The sequence below is a fragment of the Equus przewalskii genome, chromosome 27 (genome assembly GCF_037783145.1).
Source record: "Equus przewalskii isolate Varuska chromosome 27, EquPr2, whole genome shotgun sequence".
NCBI classification, from domain to species: Eukaryota; Metazoa; Chordata; class Mammalia; order Perissodactyla; family Equidae; genus Equus; species Equus przewalskii.
This window is the reverse complement of record NC_091857.1, coordinates 23,501,435-23,521,846: the sequence shown is the minus strand read 5'-3', so window position 1 is coordinate 23,521,846 and position 20,412 is coordinate 23,501,435. Positions and strand designations below refer to the sequence as shown.

The 20,412-nt window shown below is 38.6% G+C and overlaps 1 protein-coding gene across 7 annotated transcripts in view; it reads left to right on the top strand.

Moving 5' to 3' along the window:
* The window catches only part of APP (amyloid beta precursor protein), a 254,045-nt gene that overhangs the window by 148,734 nt on the left and 84,899 nt on the right, over window positions 1–20,412 (top strand). For 3 of the 7 annotated variants that reach the window (XM_008514147.2, XM_008514146.2, XM_070597246.1), the window contains exons 7-8: window positions 7,098–7,265; window positions 9,594–9,650. The exons of 2 other annotated variants lie outside the window; for them this stretch is intronic. In XM_008514147.2, coding sequence (XP_008512369.1) covers window positions 7,098–7,265; window positions 9,594–9,650 — 225 coding nt within the window. The remainder of the gene's footprint in view (window positions 1–7,097; window positions 7,266–9,593; window positions 9,651–20,412) is intronic. 2 more of the 7 variants (XM_008514149.2, XM_008514148.2) reach the window with 1 other exon arrangement.

The window sequence follows — 20,412 nt, the reverse complement described above, 5'->3', positions numbered from 1 at the left end:
GAAAGGGAAAACCATCCTTATCCATGATGGTGGTATTCTTAATATATTATCAAATGTCACCAAGTGTGAAAGAATCCTGATATGTCTACTCAGTGAATAATTTTGTAAAAAATTCAACTCTCAAGTTGCAACTTGGAAAACTCTTACAATTTCCCTATCTATGTAATTGTTCCTAGTTCCACTTGTGCCCCTATTTTCTCTCATTGGTGTGGTGTTGCTGATTCCTGTTAGCCTGTGAAGGCTGACTGTTAAAGTATTGAGGAGTTTTGTGAGCCATGACCATTGGAAGCTTGAAATACCATGGTGGGAGTATTTACACCATGGAAATTGGCAAGCGCTATAAGTCAGAGTATTTTCTTTTTTCGTTTTTCTGGAGGCAACCAGTTTCCCACCACACCCTGCCTCAGAGTCAATAACAAAAATTACTTCCTCTTATTTCCAACAAAGGACATGACATCTTGTCTTATTCAGAGTTGAGTACCTCTTGAAATAGAGTATTGCACTTCAGGCTAACCACATGGCTTAGTGAAAAACAAGGTTATTCCCATCAGCAACAGGAAACAAAGGCATCCGGAAAAGTCATACTAGCCCCCTTTTGTGAATGCTCACCAGCACCACCAACACAACTGTACTGATGAGTCTAAATATTTTACAGTTAGATCTCCTTCAGGTGGCATTTTATAAATAGTCTTTCATCATGGAGAGATGTGAGAATCAGGTCAGCTATAATTGGAATGACAGATGTATTGGATAGCCTTAGAGAATCAACACAATTCGGTAAAAGGCTAGCCAACTGCAGATATCTTCTAGAGACTTCCGTGACAAATTAGCACCCGTCATTTCATACTGAGTCAGTGATTTCATAAGCATGCACAGCTGTTCTCATCATTTGTTTATATATTTCAACCCATATTTGGGACTTAAGTGAAATTTGTCATTAACATTTTAGTTCGAGCTTGCTTGCCTAATTTTGCATGCCTCTATTTAGTAAAATATGATTACTAGGTAATAAATATCTGGTCATTTATTGCCCTGATCAGAGTAATTTTCTATTAGACATGTTTTTTGATGACTGCTTGCTAATATTTGCAAGCACATTATGAATTCTCTTTTCCATTAAAAGTACATGTATCTGTTGTTGTGAAAAATGCATTCTTAAAAAATATTTCCTACTATGTTGACTTTTTAAAATTTTCATCTATAAGAATCGCACAAATTGTCTACTTATTCTTCAGCAGAATACAAGATCAATTCTATAACTGAGGCTCATCAAATTTCTCTCTATACAGTAGTCATATTTAGAATTGCAGCAATTATTTTAATCAGGCTGAAAAGGAAAGTTACTATAAACTGCATTGAGGTCAACCGTTATCATTATTAATGGACTAAATGATTAGGCAGATAAATCAACAATTATTTGAAATATTGAAGATAAGTATAGTTAGTAGATTGTAATACTTCTGTCCTTGTTTTTATTTTATTTTACTGTTAACATTAAACAGGTAATTTATTACAAGGTCAAACTATATTTATCTTCTTATATTTATCATTTCTACTTACTTAAAAATTGCAAGATATGTAATTTTTAACTCAAAGAGAGTAGGTATATTTGTACTACTTATGAAATTTAATTGAGCATATATCCTTGCAGTATATAGAGAAATTATGCTTCAAAGATTTTTTTTTACAAAATCAGAGTAGACGCTTCCTAATTTTCTATAAATAACTCTCTAGTTTGATAATTTAGTTTGACTATTCAAATGGTTGCTTTCTCAAAATTTGTAAGTTTAAAATTTATGCATTCTATGTAGTCCGAAGTTTTATTTTACATACATCCCTATAGGCTGAGAATAATTGAAATTCAATTATTAAACATGAAATCATAATCAAAGGTTCACATTATTCTAAAATTATTCCTTAGTGCTTTATTAAGAGCTAATCGTTTGCTAATCTGTTAACTTAGCTTTTTAAGAAGGCGTTATAATTACTGTACGTTTGAAAGTGGGGATTTCCTCCCCATCCTAGTTGCCACTTGCACAGCTGTCTTCATGCTAAATCTTTTAAAAAAATGTAAAATTAGCTTTCTAACTTTGGTCATCCACAAAAGACTTGCTACAATTTGACATCGATTCAGAGTTAATTTTTTGTGGTTAAGCATTATTTTTGGAACAGTGAATTGCATAATCATTTTATATAGTGTAGGCAGAACTAGCTTTGCTTCTAAAATGTATTTGTACAATATTGATTTTTAGAAAATGGAATTTAGTGTTAAAACCAGCAGAAATTGCAGCAAGGGCCTAACCTACAAGGATATAAAATGCATAGAGCTTGTTTTTAGGCACATAAACTCTTTGACACTGCTTCGTGTACACTAGTGTTTCAGTTTATTACCTGGTCTTTCATTTTGAAGGGTGCCTAGAGCTTTATAAAAGAAGAAATAAGCCTTTCCACTAGCAGAATTCAGCGAGATGAATATTAGGAACCCTAACTGTGATCTTAAAAGTTTAGGAATTAAATATGAATAAACAAAGATTAGCATTCCTTCGATGTCCATGTAAGCCTGTGCCTATGTTTCTGTCTAATTTTAAACATTCTCTTTGAGAGATATACCTGCTTCTATTATTCTGGGCAAATTTCCTCCTTCGTTATTATATGTAACATTTACTTTGAATAGAAACAAAAGTGGATTGGAATTCAAAAAATAGATTTAGCAAATGGTTTTAAAATGTTAGTCCTTTCATTCATTGTTTGAGTTTTGTAGACGAGAATTGAGGAAGAAAATGCAGTTTTAATTTTCAGATGAATTCTGTTTGGGGTTACAGTTATATAAGGTCTAACTTTACATGCTCTACATTGATTGGGTGATATTGTAAATAATTTTCCACTGAATGATTATAGTAATTAATATGAAACACTTCGCACTGAACTTTTTTAGTGATTTCTGTAGATTAGGAAGGAATTTTTCTATTCAGAAAAATTAAAATGTAAAGATTTTTTGTAAAGAAAATGTAAAGAAGCATTTAAAATTTCTTGAGATTTCTTTTTCTCTGAATCTAATCATATTTCAAGACTCAATGCGTTAAAAACTCTTACTTTGTTAAGATCTTGATTGGATAGATTTCCCGGTAACTTCTCATTGCTAGAAATGAATTTAAAGGAAGGGTTCTCAAATTGAGATTTGTAGCCCTTTGGAGGAATTACTCTGAAACAGTAAGAGATTCAAGGAAATAGACAAGATTAGAATTCGAAGGCAAACTGAACTACCAACATTCGTGTTTTATGTTTTTTAATGTGGGATTTTTGTTTTTTCATTTTTTGGAGATACTTGTAGATTCACATTCAGGGAAAAAATTAATACAAAGATACCCTGGATAGTCTTCACCCAGTTTTCCCCATCTCTAGTACAATATCACAACTATGAAGTTGATGTTGATCATTGAACACTTTTTCAGCCCAAGTATGTGTGTTCCTTCTCTCCTCAGAGAGTCATTGGCCATCTCCTTTACACTTATTATTACCTTGCATAAAAGCATTAGCATAAATACTTCCCCAGTGCTGATCCTGTGCCCACCCCTCACCTCTCCGAGACTAAGCAAAGGTTTTCTTTTCAACTAGATGGACGATGTTTCTGGAATGATGGAAGTTTAGAGAAAAGGTCAGAGAGAGCAAACACTTGTGTGCCCTACAGTAGAGTAGCAATATAGTTGTGAGTAAGAGAAGAAAAATGACCCATTCCACTCAGAGTCCTTTCTGAAATGAGCTTTCTTGCTCTGGGAAGTTGCTGTTCTAGTCACAGCCAGAAGGAAAGTGATGAGAAGTGGCAGGTTGGGACCAACTTGGTGGTGTAGTGGTTGTTCACTCACTCCACTTGAGTGGGCTGGGGTTCACGGGTTCAGATCCCAGGCACAGACCTACATCAAGCCATGCTGTGGCAGCATCCCACATACATAAAATAGAGGAGGATTGGTACAGTGACAATCTTCCTCAAGCAAAAAGAGGAAGATTGGCAACAGATGTTAGCTCAGGGCCAGTCTTCCTCACCAATAAAAAGAAAGAAAGAAAGAAAGAAATACCGTTGATGGTTGATCAACAGTGCTGATGATTGGAGGGTACCCATTCTTGCATGTCCGTGCTAGCTCCAGAGCAGCTGGAATGTGCTCTTCCATGTCAACAGATCAGAACCAGCTGGACAGGGTATTTGTCTTTGAGAGGTTCGAAAGTGGCAGACACGCATTATCACTCCTGTTCTTTTAGGTTCACATATGTCTACTCCTCGATACATATGTATTTGGCATTGGATTATCATACACTATCATACCAACTCTAATCACGTTATCTCATATATCATTGTGTGAGTACCATGAGATTTGATCACTCATCCTCATTGTGTCCACTTACACCAAAGTCATGAAACTATTTGGGGCCATTCAGTGTCAGGAGTGCAGCAGCCCTAATGTCAGGAAAGACAACAAAACGTGTCCCAAATGGAGATTACGTCACTCTTATTTTTGCCTTTTCAGATTGATGGGTCAAGACTCTTAAAACTAGAGACTCTAACAAGAATTACTGGCTCATCATGTAGTTTATTCTATTTAGTTGACATGTAACTGGATTTTGAGTCCTGAATGCTTCTTGTTGATTGGTGCTCTACGAATTTAGCTGTATAGCAGAAGGGTTTGGTAGCTGTTTAGAATGAGGCAGAAGAAAAATAAAATGAATAAAATAAAATAATGTGCCATTATGTTTCACTCAGTGTAGGAAAACAACAATATGTTGTAATGTCATTTCTGGACTGGGAGGTTTTGCCTGTATCAGAAGTAAGAAATTGTTCCTAGGTCCCACACAGGAGCAAATACCTGTCATGGATAATCTGCATTGATGGTCATTCTTTCATATCGTTACTCAACTTGTGCCCAGCTGAAATTCTACCACTTTATTGAGTACATGGCAGATATCATAAAGACATGTTTCCTGCCCCTGTGTAGCTGTGATGTGTGCCAAAGGGCCTATGGCAGACAAGTATCAGAAGACACCTATTTGGTGCTCTAAGAGGTATAAAATGTGAGGATCACTGTGAACTGTTGGGGTGTGGTGAGTTTTTTTGCCCATGCTCCTGTGACCTAGGGTTGTGCGATGGGGTGAAGGTATTCTGTGTCTTCCGCGGTGGCAGTGGCCATTTGTAACTCCAGTCCCAACTCCATCCACAGTGTAAGCTCAGAAGACACCATTACCTTGTAGTCTTGTTGGAAATACTACAGCCCGAGGAAGAAATTAATGATGAGTATTATCATGTCTTAGAAATAAGAAAAAGCACGTCACATGGACATGTACAAATTGGTGAGGGAGATGCAGAGAAGGAGGGAAAAGCCAACCTGTAGGTGTTTATTACAACTGAAGATAAGATCGGGGAGTGGAGACCACTGATGGCTGTGGTTGGCGGGGACCCCACATCTGGGGCCTTTAGCTCTACAGCCCAGAAGCTGCTGTGTCAGTAACTCAGAGATGATCAGACCCTCCAAAAGTAATTTACCCTTTATAAGTTAGAATGCTAGTCCTTTAATTTGGGGGGGATAAATCAAATTGCTAAGTGGATGGGATATTGTGTCAACAGGTTGGCAGATTTTCCTCATAAAGGAGAATTCTATGCAGAAAGCTAACTAAAAACACATCATGGCTTGGTGAGCGTGGACTTTTCAAAGCAACTGTCCTGAATGAGCTGACCGTAATGATGGGTGACATTGACCTTGATGCTCTGGAGCCAGATGTTTCCATCTGAAAACCATCTAAAGAGAGCAAGAATCATCTTAGATATCTCTTACACAGGGCATTTCTCCTGCAGATTTGACACTCAGCTTCTGGACTCAATGCTGACCGTCTTTCCCTACTCTGTTAAACACCATCATGATGGCAGCAGGTGTTTATTACCATGGTTTTGCCATCACATCTTTGCCTCAGTTGGAAGGAGCAGTGAGTGGTGTGCAGAGGGAAGTAATATAGTAATTCCCTTTTACATTGACATTGTGGATCTCTGTCTTGGAGTGATTGATTAGAATCATTCTGTTGAATATTCCTAATTTGGAAGCTCTCGGTTGTGCATGACTTCTGTCTTTTAGAATGGTGCTTTCCCCTGGCATGTTTCTAAAACTAAGAATGAGCAAGACGTCTGTGTGTGCTAGGGCATCTCTATAAGCCTAGGTAAGGCAGGGCAGAAACCCAGAGGGAGAATTGTTTTACTTCTAAGAAAAATGGCATATACATAGCAGGCAGAGTCCTTATTCTAATCACGGTGACTTTACAAATGGAATCGGACAGGGTTATGAAACTGATCTTGAGGAGGGTGGCAAAGCATGTGGACAGGTAAGATATGTTTTAATGTAAAACAATGCATGGTATGTATTAACAAATTAGAGTTGGTTAACTGTGTTTTATTGTTTGGGACATTATTGTCCAAGAGACTGGTAAACATAAAATCAAAAATTGTCTTTAATTAAAGAGTTCATGTAATCGACCGTAAGGCGCACTTACAGATATTCCGTATGTTTTCAAATATAGTCAGTCAGTGGACAAGCTGGCTCTCTGAAAACGGGATCACACTCAAACTATGTGTAATTATTTTATGCTTCAAGTCCAGGCAATCGTTTATTAAGGAAAACAATCAGATGTTTGTGAGAGGTTAAATTTTTTGCATCATAACCAGACACAATCCTTTTACCTTTAAAGCTGATTAGAAGTTATCTTAAAAGAAGTTTATCTTTTATAGTGAAGAAATGTTTTGATATGCAGACACCTTGAGGCATCTAATATTAATCTAAAAGCAGCTAAAAGATCTGTTCACCTCTAGCTGGAATCCTTTTATTACTACTGAGAGCTACATTCATTAAACCAGCCGAGAATGCCCTGCTTTGTTTCAGAGGTAATTCTAAAACTCCTGGTAGGTAATTAAATTCCTCAGTAAATGTTTGGCAGATGCTGCTAATAAACCCAGCCCGAGTTACCACTGGGAGGGCTAATGCGTAAGAAAAGTAAACATGTGTACATGAACAGCGAGCCCGTGCCTTTTCATGCTAAATGTGGTTCCCCACATCTCCTCTGATTAGAGGTGTGCTCTGAACAAGCCGAGACGGGGCCATGCCGAGCAATGATCTCCCGCTGGTACTTTGATGTGACTGAAGGGAAGTGCGCCCCATTCTTTTACGGCGGATGTGGCGGCAACCGAAACAACTTTGACACAGAAGAGTACTGCATGGCCGTGTGTGGCAGCGTCAGTAAGTGGACCTTCCTCCAGCCTGGCCACCTTTCGTCTTTCTCGCCACTGACTCTGCTCTTTGTAACAGATTGGTTTTCCTGGTTAACGGGAATGGGTCTGTTGCTACCACTAACCACATTTCTGTCAATTTCTCTAATTGCCGGGCGTCTCCTCCGGTATGTTCAATCGTGAGCGCACATCTCCCTCTTTCTCTAATAAAGCATGGCCACAGATGTGTTCTTTTACTAGCTGTGATGCATACGTCTTGCAATCTCTAGGGTCCTCTGAGTGCTTCTCCTTAAACCAAGCTGGAGTTGCTGCTTTGTTTTCTCGGCTGTTTCTGCAAATGTATTCTTATGTGTTTGTCTGCGTACATATGTGTTCGGGTCTGTGCATGTGCACTTCGTGTGCAAATAAGGTTGACCACTCGAAGCCTGGCTGATGGAGCTTTGGTGGACTGGCAAGGCGGATTGCTATGATGAGTACTTTTAAGTTATTTCATAATACGTGACTTTTATTGTGGTGGCGAGGGAATGTGATTGAATTGAGCACATGCATTTCAAACGCCACAGGGTAGAAATGACCCCGTGGCCCCTGAGCTCACACATAGACATTTGCAATGTCGAGTTTTCATATCTTCTCTTGGAAATAGATAGAAGAAAAAACTCAACATTAGAAACCTTCCATGACATAAGGCTCAGGGAATATCATTTTCAAAGGCTCCTCTCTTGAACTTTAAGCTTTTCATAACTCTGGGGGATAAATAAATGAAGTCATGATGACCTAAATTTGAGTTGAAACTTTTTCCACAGAAGTAGTTCTCAGGAGGCGATGCACAGACATATGGGGCTTCTGTTCTTCACAGCCTTCCACGCTAAATTCCCAATTTTATTTTACTTTATTTTTTATGAGTAGGAAGTTTGAACTACTCAATTTCTCAACTTGATAAATTAAAGATAAAACAATAATTGTGTGTTTCTTTTTTGAGCGACTCCTGCCTTTTCTCCTTGTTCTTGTGAGAGTGACAGACACCATTTCCTCCCTTGGATTCCTAGGAATTAGATGAATTGTTTTCCGGTATGATTATAGGATTATGCAAAACAGCAAAAGTACCTGCATCATTAAGACATTCTATTGTGAAGCCCAGTATCTAAGTGGAATCTAATGGAAAAGTTCCTGTTGGTCTCCTGTGTAAGCCATGACTCCACTCCGAGCCTGTGAGAACAGGTGTAGGAATTGGTAACCCCAGGGGCTTCTTTTCTGGCTCTGATTGGATGATTGCAGTGTCTAGCTCAAAAGACTGCTTTCTTCAGTTTCAAACAAAGATGTTAATTAAGTCAGGTAACATGGAAAACAATAGGCGATTCTGTCGCCTGGAGCCTCTTGAACAAAGGGCTTTTGTTAGAGTGATTCTAACTGGTTTAGCTGCTGGGGGAGATTTCCTGGTAGATTTCCAATTTTTTTCTCCCTTTCCCTGACTTAGATTTAGTTTTGGGAATATAAATATGTCTATGTGTATGTGTATATATATGTGTGGTGTGTGTGTGTGTGAGTGTGTGTGTGTGTGTGTGTGTGTATAGATATATATAATAAAAAGAGGGTTTTTAAAAATTAATAGCAATGACGAATTTGCCTTGAGAATCAGAAATTACCCCTCCCCAAAAAACCCCTACTACTCTCCCCACTACTCACACCTTCTCTGTTTGATTGGTTTGATTTGACTTGGGCTGGAATCAAGAGCAGAGGGCACTGCAGGTCAGATGGAGCCTCTGGGGGTGCTCCTGATGGCACACACTTTGTTGAGAGATTTGCAGAAGGAAGATGCTCCCAAGAAAGGTGTAATGGGCAAGCTGGGCAGTACTTCGTTTCCAGGAAGGTGTGTTACAGAATAATGTATCAAGAAGGCAAACCTGAGAGGCTGAAGGTTAGTTAGAATAGTGGACAGATGTAAGTGGAGAATAAATCCTCAATAAATAGAGCCCGAGGCCGTACCACGAATGTGTGAAGCGAATAGAGATGCTGTGAACAACGGATGGATGGGAATTGGTGATGCTTGGGACCAAGGAGGGAAAATAGGAGTAAGAAATCCGTCAACAAGGCACTTGGATGTACTGTCGGAGACAAAATATCCAGCATCCTAGGACGTCGCTGTGGAAATAGGTTTATATGTTTACTCTGGTTCCATGCTGGGGCCAAAACTCAGGATATTTGTTTGGTTTTTGTTGTCAATTCAATCTTTTTGTTTCTGTCTTTTCCTTTGGTCAATGGAATTGTGTGAGTGAGTTTCACCCCTCATTCCCATGTTTCTATTTTTGTTTTTAGTCATGCTCTCTTATTTTCTCCATAGTGTCCCAAAGTTTACTCAAGACTCCCCAGGAACCTCTTCCCCAAGATCCTGTTAAACGTATGTTGTAATTCACTTGAGGGAGGGGAGGTGTACAATGCATGGCTGGATTCTAACTCCAGCATCATCACCTTCTTTGCATGGTTTTGTGTTTCTTGAACACCTGTCTTTTAATAAAATGTTTATTTTCATTGCCTTACTTGTAATTATGTCTGATTTTGCCAGATAACTTCAGATGTCAGGCTAAGAACATCAACTAAGCTTCTATTTCTGATCAGTTTTTTTTATTTATTTAATGTGGTTCTATAAAATACTGTATATAAACGTTAGTATTGTATTTTATTTGGCGTCACTATTTTATTTCCTAAAGCTAACAAGATGCCACGATTTAATGAGAGGCCATGTATATAAGTGACTTGTTTCCCAGAAAAACATTTAATATGCATGCATTGTACTAACTACATGGACTAATGCATATGCACAGGCTTCAATTATGTGTCTTATAAGACAGCTGTTATGCTTTAGGAAGTGAAAGGTCACTATTAGAATTCAGGACTACCTCTTCCTCCTCTCCCTGACTGTACACCAGTGGACCAAGATGCCCAACTTCTGATTTTATCATTAAGATGCAGAAAAAGACCTTCCTGTAAGGAAATGTTATATCAACCTACCTTACAGTTTCTGTGCTTTGTGATGATTTCAGTTGGCAAATCAGTCTAGCTTGGTTTAAAAATGTGGTGTCGAACACACAAATACTCATCTTTAAATTTGGATTATAACCAGAAATAGATTTATCCGGTATTAGGTTAGAAATGATATATACTGTTGCGGCTCGTGGTTGCTGGATGAAGAGACACGGTTTCAGTTATAGCTTAGATATAATGAAAATTAACATTTATCCATATTAGTCTGAAAAAATCTAGTCTTAAAATTGATGAAACCATTTATATGTTTTTTTTAAAAAGATTAAAGGATAGTTGGAAAATTATGTAATTTGCAAAAGATTTCATCATAAACCATAAAATTTTTAATGGCCTCTTTATGATTCAAATTCATTAAAATTATGTATAACATTTTGAAGGATGTGGTTTGTACCACAATAAACATGTTCCCTGCGATTATGAAAAAACTTATTTTCTGAGAACATTGAAAGTGTGGCAAGTGGGCAGACACAGAAGTACTTGGAAAAACTCTAGATATTAGAATTGATAGTGCATTGATCTGTGGGAGGTGTTGCATTTTATCAGGCATTTTCACAGATCATTTATTTTTCTCAGAACTACTTTGTGGGCACTTTCCTCATTTCCTTTGTGCATATAACAAAATGAGGCTTAAAGAGCCTAGTGACTTGTCCCCAGCCGTCAAACGTGGCAGGACCAGATTTGAAACCTAAATGATATTGTGGCTATGCTCCACACTCCAAATGGCCAAGAATTTGGTTCTGACATTGAGGTTAGGAAAATGATATTTGAGGTTTAGAAGTACATCATAAAAATACAGAAAATAGTGGAAAGTGGACAAAGAATATTAAAAACGTTTTTTCCTAAATACCATGAATATAGCATGCATCAATAAATTAAATGTCTTTCCCACCCTTTTACAAAACAATAACTATTTTTACTTTGTTTCATTTCATTTTAGCATACAAAAGGATTTTTTTAATTTTTGTGAATTAATAGAAATGAGCATCGTCATTTGATAAATTTATTTTCATGAAGTACTTGCTTCCTCAACTCTTCCAAACAGACACTGAAAATCTCTTGTCATTTTCTCTTTCCCAGTAATTTTCTCAATCTACTTGTAATGTAAACACCTTTCCCTTCTAGAATGGTGAGGTGATTTTGGCAGCTATATTTTCTTGTCTACCTACAGAGACTATTCAATCATAGGAAGTGAAGGGTTTTGCAGTGCTCGTACAAACAGACTGGAGAAAGTCTATAATTTCTAGTTATTTATAGCCTGTGCAGCTATGCTATCTTATTTATAGCAAAGCTGCACATTTGAATTGAAAAAGCCATGGTCATCTGGAGGTCAAGTGCAGATCGCAGACGGGAGTCAGAGAAAATGAACCAAGCTAGAAAGGAGAGCAAGCCCGTTTGATTGGGCAACTTGTACTTGCACTCCGCTCCTCCACCAACCTAGGTAACCAACCTAGGGCTAGTTGGAGGATATCTCTTTTCACAAAGGTGGGTGGTTTTATGGGTTTCTCAATCTGAGTTGCTTTTAGTCAAGTAATATATGTGAAATGAGATAGAAAAAGCTCTTCAGTTAAACTGATATAAGATTATATATATGGAGAAAATATGTGATAGTCTGCTTTACAAATACAATAATTTTCTTGTCAAGACATTATTACAATTACACATTTCTAGATTTTAAATCTTTGTCATAAAAAAGCCAATTTTGAGTATTGCAATTTTAAGGGACACTGATTTTTGTTTTGGTTTTGTCATCATAGATAAGAACCTAAACCACAAATAGAAAAGATAGAGACATGAGGCTAAGAGCTTTCATTTTACTCATAAACTTATGGATTTGAATCCTTTAAAAAAATCCATTGCCATTTGGGATAAAGTTTCTTGGGAGACCTGAGTTGTCTCTGACATTCATTTTGTGTCTGCCCATTTGGGTTTAGGACAATGCAAAAGTTTCACATTCATTCTGCCCAGTGTAGTGCTTTTGAACAGTAAAATTGCTATGTAAATATTTATTGATTGTTTCAAATATGAGAGTATGATAATCTTTTCTTTCATCTCAGAAGGCAAACAGACCAAGTCCTTAATGGCATTTCATATCACAAAGAGCATCGTACCAATTTTTAGTCAGCTGACTGCACCAAGGGGTCTGGCCAAAGAGAATGACAAATGACCCATCTTTGGATCCTTCACTTGCAGTGAATTATGACACAAACAACATCTAAACCAAGGTCTTTCAACCTCAACAGTAGTGACATGTGGGGCCAGATTGTTGTGAGTGTTGTCCTGTGCACGGAAGATGTTTAACAGCCTCCCTGGCCACTACCCACCAGATACCCGTAACAGCACCCTGGCTGTGATAACTAAAAATGTCTATAGGCTTTGCCAAATGTACCCTGAGGGGCAAAATCACCTTTGGCTGAGAACCTCTGATCTAGACTAGTAGTTTGCCCACATGTGATTCAGAAATATAGCTAAGCTGGTGTAAATAGGTAGACTTTCCATAAACTTAGGGCATGCTAAGGTGTTAGAAGCCTCCAATTCTTAACATATGTTTAAGAAATTGAATTCTTCAGACCACTATTCTAGCTCTCAGTATTTACAAGTTAAGGCAGAAGTTGCTGTTGCTCTTCTGACTGCAGTATTAGAGGTCTCTTCGATTTTCTGCTCTAACGTAAGTGCTGCTAGAGAAGCAGAGAATAAAGCAGCAGTCCCCTGGGTTGGAAGTGCCTGGTTCACCTGTGTGCCACCCTGTCCTCTGTCTGCTTCACCTCAGTTTCGTGGAATCCCAGCATATGCTAAAGAAGGACCATCTGTGGAGAGGCCACATAGCCTTGCTACACAGCTTACTTGGGCATCGAGGATGTATTTTGGGATCATGTTTATGGCCATAGGGTCTCTGCAGAGGTTCAAGTCTAGCCTCATGCAGGATTGGGGAAGGGGTGAAGATTGATTTCTGTTCCCATCAGAATGGCCCAGATAGAATAGAATAGAATAGTACACTTCCAGAGAATATACAAAGAATTGGGACATATCAAATAAGACCAAACCACCACCCCCAAGTTCTAAGATTGTTGCCTCAGAAGCTCACAGTTTGCAAACTGTACCTGACTCATTGTGTGACTTTTGAATGGCATGTTCCACCTTAGCCCCAGAGTCGTCATATCCTGTCATAATGCCAAGGCTATCTTGTCTTTGGCCAGAATTGAACCATTGTTCTTAATCACACTGTACTTGTTCTTCCAATTGTGCAATAGCAAGTATTAGTTCCCATTAATACATTCTCTTAACAGTAATGGAACTGATATTTTTATGAAACTGCCAAGCATTATTTAAAACAATTAAAAGCATTAAAAGATGTGGTGGTGCATTAAATTACATGTCACATCAGTGCCAGTAAAATCTATTAGATTGGCAAGTATGAGAAGCCACATCTTTGGTATCCAGAAATGATCAGATAAAAAGAATGGCTTTTTCCCCTGAGCTATCATAGTGAGAAACCCTAAGACTGAAAAGAATTGATTTGCTCAGCAAACTAGCATTTAAAAAAAAAATTTACTAAGGACAGTAAAAAAATGCTCATTGTATATGTGCTTTGCTCTTTAACTATTTCCAAGAAGAGTAAGTAGATAGTTTAATTAAAGGGTCAGCGAAAATTTTCCATATGAGGCAAGATCGTCAATATTTTAGGTTTCACAGGCCATGTGGTCTCTGTTATAAGTATTCAGCTCATCATTTGTAGCATGAAAGCAGCCAAAGACAAGAGGTAAATGAATAGATACAGCTATGTTCCATCCAATAAAACATTTGTTTACAAAAACAGACCAGTAAGCCATCCCTTGGTTTAAAAAGCTGTTACTTTTGAGCCCAGAATATGCTTTTGCTAAGCTTGTTATTTTGAGGGACACCAGCAAAGTAAACCAAATACCCTGCTTTCAGTCACTTGCCAGTTTTGTTGATGAGATGAGACGAGACCCAAGTATGTGATGGAATTAAACAATAATATAAAATGAAATATACAAGTGTGGGAAAAGATTGCTGTGAAGGGCCAGAGTAAAATGAAATTGGTTTTATCCTTAAGACCTCCATAGAGGTTAACAGTTACATCTGGCTTTTACGGCCACAATTTCTATGAAAGTGGGCAATATTGAAGATTTTGACTTTTTGAACTCGTCTGTTGAGTGTTGAGCAACTGTGACAGGTCATCCCTTTATGATCCACCATTAGTGAAGTTGAGAGTAGCTTCCGACAAATTGACAAAAAACAATAACTGAAGGTTAAGACATTCTAGATGCCAGTTATTATTGCTGTTGCTTCACGTATGTTTTTTAGAATCAGACTTGAAGATGCTTTTAAATTTTGGTGCATTGTGCTGTGTAGGATCTAGATATTAATAAAAATAACACCAGCATTTATTCTTTCACACTCATTTCATGTATTTCACAAAATTCCCACATCAGTACGTGTCCATAAGACATAAAAAAGAAATGTAGCTTGACTAGAGTAAACACAGCATAGATTACATTTTTACTACCTTATGTCCGCACATCGCATTGATAGTCTGCCAGCTGTGATTGCACTGACTATAAAATAAGTGTGATCAAGGACATGTCAGGGGAAAGTGTCTTTGTTCTTTTTTTTTTTAAAGAGTCTGATACCACATTTAAGGATCACAAACTTTATTTTCACAGTATAAATGGCTCCTCTAACTAGGACTCAGAGTGATAAATATTTGAGTTGAGAATCCATTAGGGATTTCAATTATTTTGGAATGAGAGAAATGGAGAGACTTTTTTTTTCCTTTTCTTAAAGTTAGGGTTGCAGTCTGCAAGCTCTGCCATGTTTTGAGATTAAATTTTCACATAAAATCTTTCTTTACAGGTTTGTATTTCACCTATATATAAATTATCCTCATTGCCACCTCTCATATAAATCATAGCCATTTCAAGTGACAGTATTACTAGCTCTGTAGAAAATAGCATTTTCAGTGGTAAGGCCATGACTTATATAGGTCTTAATTTACTTTCATCTTCTGTTGTCAATGCTATAGAGATAAATTGCCTTTCTGCTGATGAAAGGAGACTAACCAAGTGTTCTTGTTAGAATCTAACAGTATATCAACTAAATGCCATTCACGGGCCTCTATTTAGGGAACCACTCTGCCTCATGGCCTGGTGTAGATGGTCGCAGTTGTTACTGTTTGAAAGCGAGGTTATTCCTCCTCTTGCGTCCTGAACCCATTACGACTGTAAAATTAGTCACCCTAGAGATTGAGGAAACAAACAAATATCAAAATGATGGGAGCACTTTTTCACGATGTGTCTCTTTTTGACTCCACACTCTTGCTGTCTTTAGTGTGAATATGAAATGCACTAGTATGCAGTGACTATACAGTCAGAATCAAAATGACTATTTGGTGCACATACAGTTAAATTAGCTGGTATCTCTGATACTGAGATCCTCCAAATGGGCAAGAAGAATGATTTCTACCACATTCTGAAGATAATACCAGTTTTCACCTTGTTTTGAAGTAAATTCCCTAAAATTATGAAGTTTCCTCAGGGGAAATGCAAGAATGGAAATGTTGCTTTGGCCTCATGTCCCCAGTGATGGTGGTGTATGAGATGTTGGATCCAGCACCAGGACTTTTAATGAACAGAAAGCAAACCTGCTCCCCCCACCCCCAAAAATAGAGCTTTGGCAGGTACTAAGAGAGTAGATACCATGTGAAGAAGAAGTGCTCTGACAAGCATTGGTGCATCGTTATTAAAACCGAAATGAACCCTCACAGATATGTGAAAACAATGTCTCCCTTAGTATTTGGTCACCTATGGTTTAGGTAACAGAGTTTTGTGAGGAGAGAAAGAAGTGGGTCTGTGATCCTTCTCTTGCTGGGGTAGGGGTGGGTGTCATATGTGGGGACCTTCCACGAAAACTCTTCACCACCTCCCTGCTGTTTCTCCAAGCCACCCTCATCTTTATCTTTTACTCTTAAAATTGTCGCTTAGCACACAGGGTGATCCTTTTAAAACACATCACTCACATTTTTCCCCTCCTCAAAACAACCCACAGTGGCTCCTCACAGTCCTTACCCGGACTTCAAGCCCCTTCTTGATCTGTCCCCCATTTTCTTTCTGCCTCTCTTACTACTCTCTCCCTTGCCTCTTCAGCGCTGGCCACACTGACCTTGCTCGTTCTGGAATTTTCCAGGCTCATTCACCTCTTAGGGCCTTTGTACCAGTTTCTTCATCTTCTTGTCATGTTCTTCCAGCAGATAACTGGGAAGTGGGGCTTCAGCTCTTTGTCTAAATGTCACCTTCTCAATTAGACCAGCCGGGCACCTACTTACTACTATAGGCTCTCTGCCCCCTTCCCCAGCAGTCCTGTTTCTTCTTAACCCTGCTCTCTTTTTCTTTTTCTCCATAATACAAATCATGTTGTAACAAAGTGATTTATCATTGTGTTTTTGCATGTGTGTGGTGGTTGTTTTTCTTGCTAGAATATAATTCCACGAGGACAGGGTCTTTGTTTTGCTCCTTGGTGTCTCCCATACGCCTCACGTGTACTAGGGGCTGTAATAGTTGTGTGGAATGGCTGAGTACAAGAATGAACACGCACACACAAGGCAGCAGGGTCTACATCCAAGCTGCTGTCTCAGCTTCTCACTTATCTCTGACCTCCCAGGGTTGCCAAAACAAAGAATGAGGCTTATATCGAAAGCATTAGTCATCCAGAATGCCAGGAAATTTTTGGAAGTGGAATGTTCACCTTGAGGCAGTAATGTGCTGTGAATTGAAACTCCTTTTCTGTTGCACTTTCTCATTTGGTATTACATTTAGACACCCATTCTCAGTATTAAAAGGTGTACATCTCACTTGATTCTGCGAGCCTGTTAGGAGACTGAACTAAGAAAGTCAACATGAAGGTTATTTGAAAAGTGAAAAGCCCATAAATGTGATGGTGGGAGTACCGCTCATGACTTGGCAGCTTGAGGTCAAAACCTAGAGCTAAAGATGTTTAACCCTGAGTTTTAAGTCTAGTTTTCTGCAGAAAGGTGAATATGCCGAGGGAGCTTGCTTGCAGAAGGCATGAATGAGCATGTTGGACTGCAGCAGGGGCTGAAGGCAAAAAGATCATTCAAGTTCACGTTCTGTGGGCTCTTTCACCTGACCCCTCTTTCATGACCCTGCTTCTGCTGAACATCAGTTGGAGGTCATTTAACAAATAGCATTCAGGGCAAGGACAGCCATTTGATAGAAAATAGGCTGAGAGACATCATAACAAAGCATATTTTTTGCCAATTCATGTTGTTCATTAGCAAAACAAAACCCTTTCCAGTGCCCCGGACATGTTAATGAGTTAGCCCTTTACTGCTCTAAATATTAACTTCAGAGCCTCTTCGTGGTTTACCTAATCCTAAATTCAGACTCATTTGTGTGTGCCTGGGGATGTGAGAGTGACTATGTTAAATGATAGTATTTCCCCTCTATGCATTATATGGAATAGGGTAATTTTCTCTTCTCCCACATGAAATGAGAGCACATCTGAAGTGCCTAGCACAGTAGATGCTCATGAATAGATGCTATTATTATTTGGCCAACTTGGAAATCTGAGCCCACATCACAGGACCTAAGGAACCTCAGAGGTGTCTCAACAGGATAAACTACTTTGCAGTAGCTTGAAAACAAAGCAAAAATAAACCCTCCTAAAGCCAGTTTATTCCCACTTTCTAAGTGGTTAAAATGACCTGTGTTTTAAGTGACCTGTGACATACAGCTTCCTGTTCCTTTGTACCCTAGAACATACCTTGACATTCCTTGAGCCTCTTATTTCCCAAAAGGAAGCACCTTGAAAGGTAGGGACATAGGGCCCAGGTTTTCTCCCCCTGCCCACCATCCTCATTATCATGTCTATGGCCTACCATAGACTTAATCACAAAATGGCAGCCAGTCTTGGTATGACGGTGTCTTTAGGATGTAGGAATATTAGAAAAATAGAAGCTGAGCTATCTGTACAAACTCCTCCTTAAAATATGCTGCCCTTCCTCCTCACCACCTGCAGGGAAGTGATAATGAAATACCAAACTCAATTTAAAATATCAAGAGGTACCATCATTCTCTCCTTGACTGGACAGTGCTCTCGTTTGCTGGTTGGTATGACTACAGAAAAATGTCACTCACTCCTGCGAATTGAGATGGAGGGTTAGTATGAATGGCTAAAAAAATTTAATTAGAGATTAAAACAGAGACAGCTTCCCTTAACGTCTTCAACTGGAGGAAGTACAGAGGTCACTAATAAGGATTTACTTGAAGAGAAGCTTTTCTTGCTTAAATGGGATAAATATGTAATGTAGTATTTGTATTTATTTCCATGTGCCTAAAAAAGAAGGTTTAACACTTGAAATATTCTTAATCCTGTTAAACATACCTCACATGCTCATTTCTTTATTATTATTTTATTCTTAACATTGCAAAGCTACATTTCAGTTTAGGCCAGTGAGATTACAGTGACTCAGATTTTAGTGTTTATCTCTTTTAGCATAACATGATAGACAATACTTGAAAATCATAAGAGTTGGAGAAAACCATAAAATTTGCAATAAGAGTTGCATTAAAAGAGTTGCAATAAAATTTGCGTAAGAGTTGAAGAACCTTCCTGCTTGTATAGTGACTTTTATAATTCCAGTTTTCCAGGGAGGTGGCCTGCCCTGGTTACGACACTTACAATCGGATGGCTATTTGTATCTATGAATATCACCCTCAACATTTATACATTTTCATTTGTTCGAAATGTAAAATATGGTTTGCCTAATTTTGTCATTCTGCCAGGTTATACTATGCCAGAAGAATTTTAACTTGTTCTCTTTTGAGCTGTACCAGTAAAGATGAAAAAATGATTAAAACCCTGGGAAGCAAATTTAAAATGCTAAATACCACTTCCGTTTCAAGTTGGGAAAATGATTCCGTTAAAAATACCTCCATAGTTATTTGCTTGAGTTTATGCAGAAAAAAAATTTACCTTTGATTTTTTTGTTTTTTCTACAGAAAGGATTTTAAATTGGAAATTATTGTTCAGTCTTAAAAATTAAGGGTTCGTTTTAAATTATTTCAGCCTTTTATGTGTGTTATACCAAAGACTTTCTTTAGAAATCCATATTTTCTTATAGGTGGTACTACATGGTCCTGTGTGTAGTTCATTTTCACTGGATTTGAAATAAAAGGAGCTCATTTTTCCCGTGTTTAGCATAAGCGCTAGATTTGAATAGGATATAGTAAGCAAAAGAGTCAGCCTTGATGGTCTCATGGTTAAGATTCACACTGCGGCCCGGTTTCTTTCCCAGGCAGGGAACCACATCACCCTCTGTCAGTTGTCTTACTGTGGTGGCTGCCAGTTGCTGTGATGCTGAAAGCTGTGCCATTGGGATTTCAAATACCAGCAGGGTCATCCATGGTGTACGGATTTCAGGGTCATCCATGGTGGACGGATTTCAGCAGAGCTTCCAAACTAAGATAGACTAGGAAGAAGAACCGGGCCAGCCTCTTCCAAAAAATGGACCCTGAAAACCCTACGAACAGCAGCAGAGCATTGTCTGATACAGTGCAGGAAAGTGAGAGGATGGCGCAAAAAGACCGGGCAGGTCCCACTCTGCTGTACACAGGGTCACCAGGAATTGGAATCAACTCCACAGCACTAACAACAAAAGAAGCAAAGGAGGAGGGAAGACTGCTAATGAGCATGAAGTACCCTGTGGGCCACACTTTCTGGAGGGTGACTAACACATGGTGTGGCATCTCGCTTTCTCCTCATTCCTAGTAGGTTGTCATGTTATCACCACCTGATAGGTGAAGAAACTGGAACTAGAAGAAACTAGAGTACTTAAGTTGCTTGCCCTGGGGCACAGCTAGTCTAAGAAAGACTAAGATCAAGATGTGATTCAAATCAAGTTCATCTAATTGCAAAGCTTGTGCTCTTTGCTTCCTTCTCCCTTTTGCTGCTGAAATACACTCTCCCTTGTCCACTACACAGAAGATGGGAGCAGATGTTTTTTGATTTGCATGCCCTGTGCCAATCCCAGACCAACTGACTCAAAATCCCTTGAGGGTGGGGGAGGGGAGGGGCGGGCACAC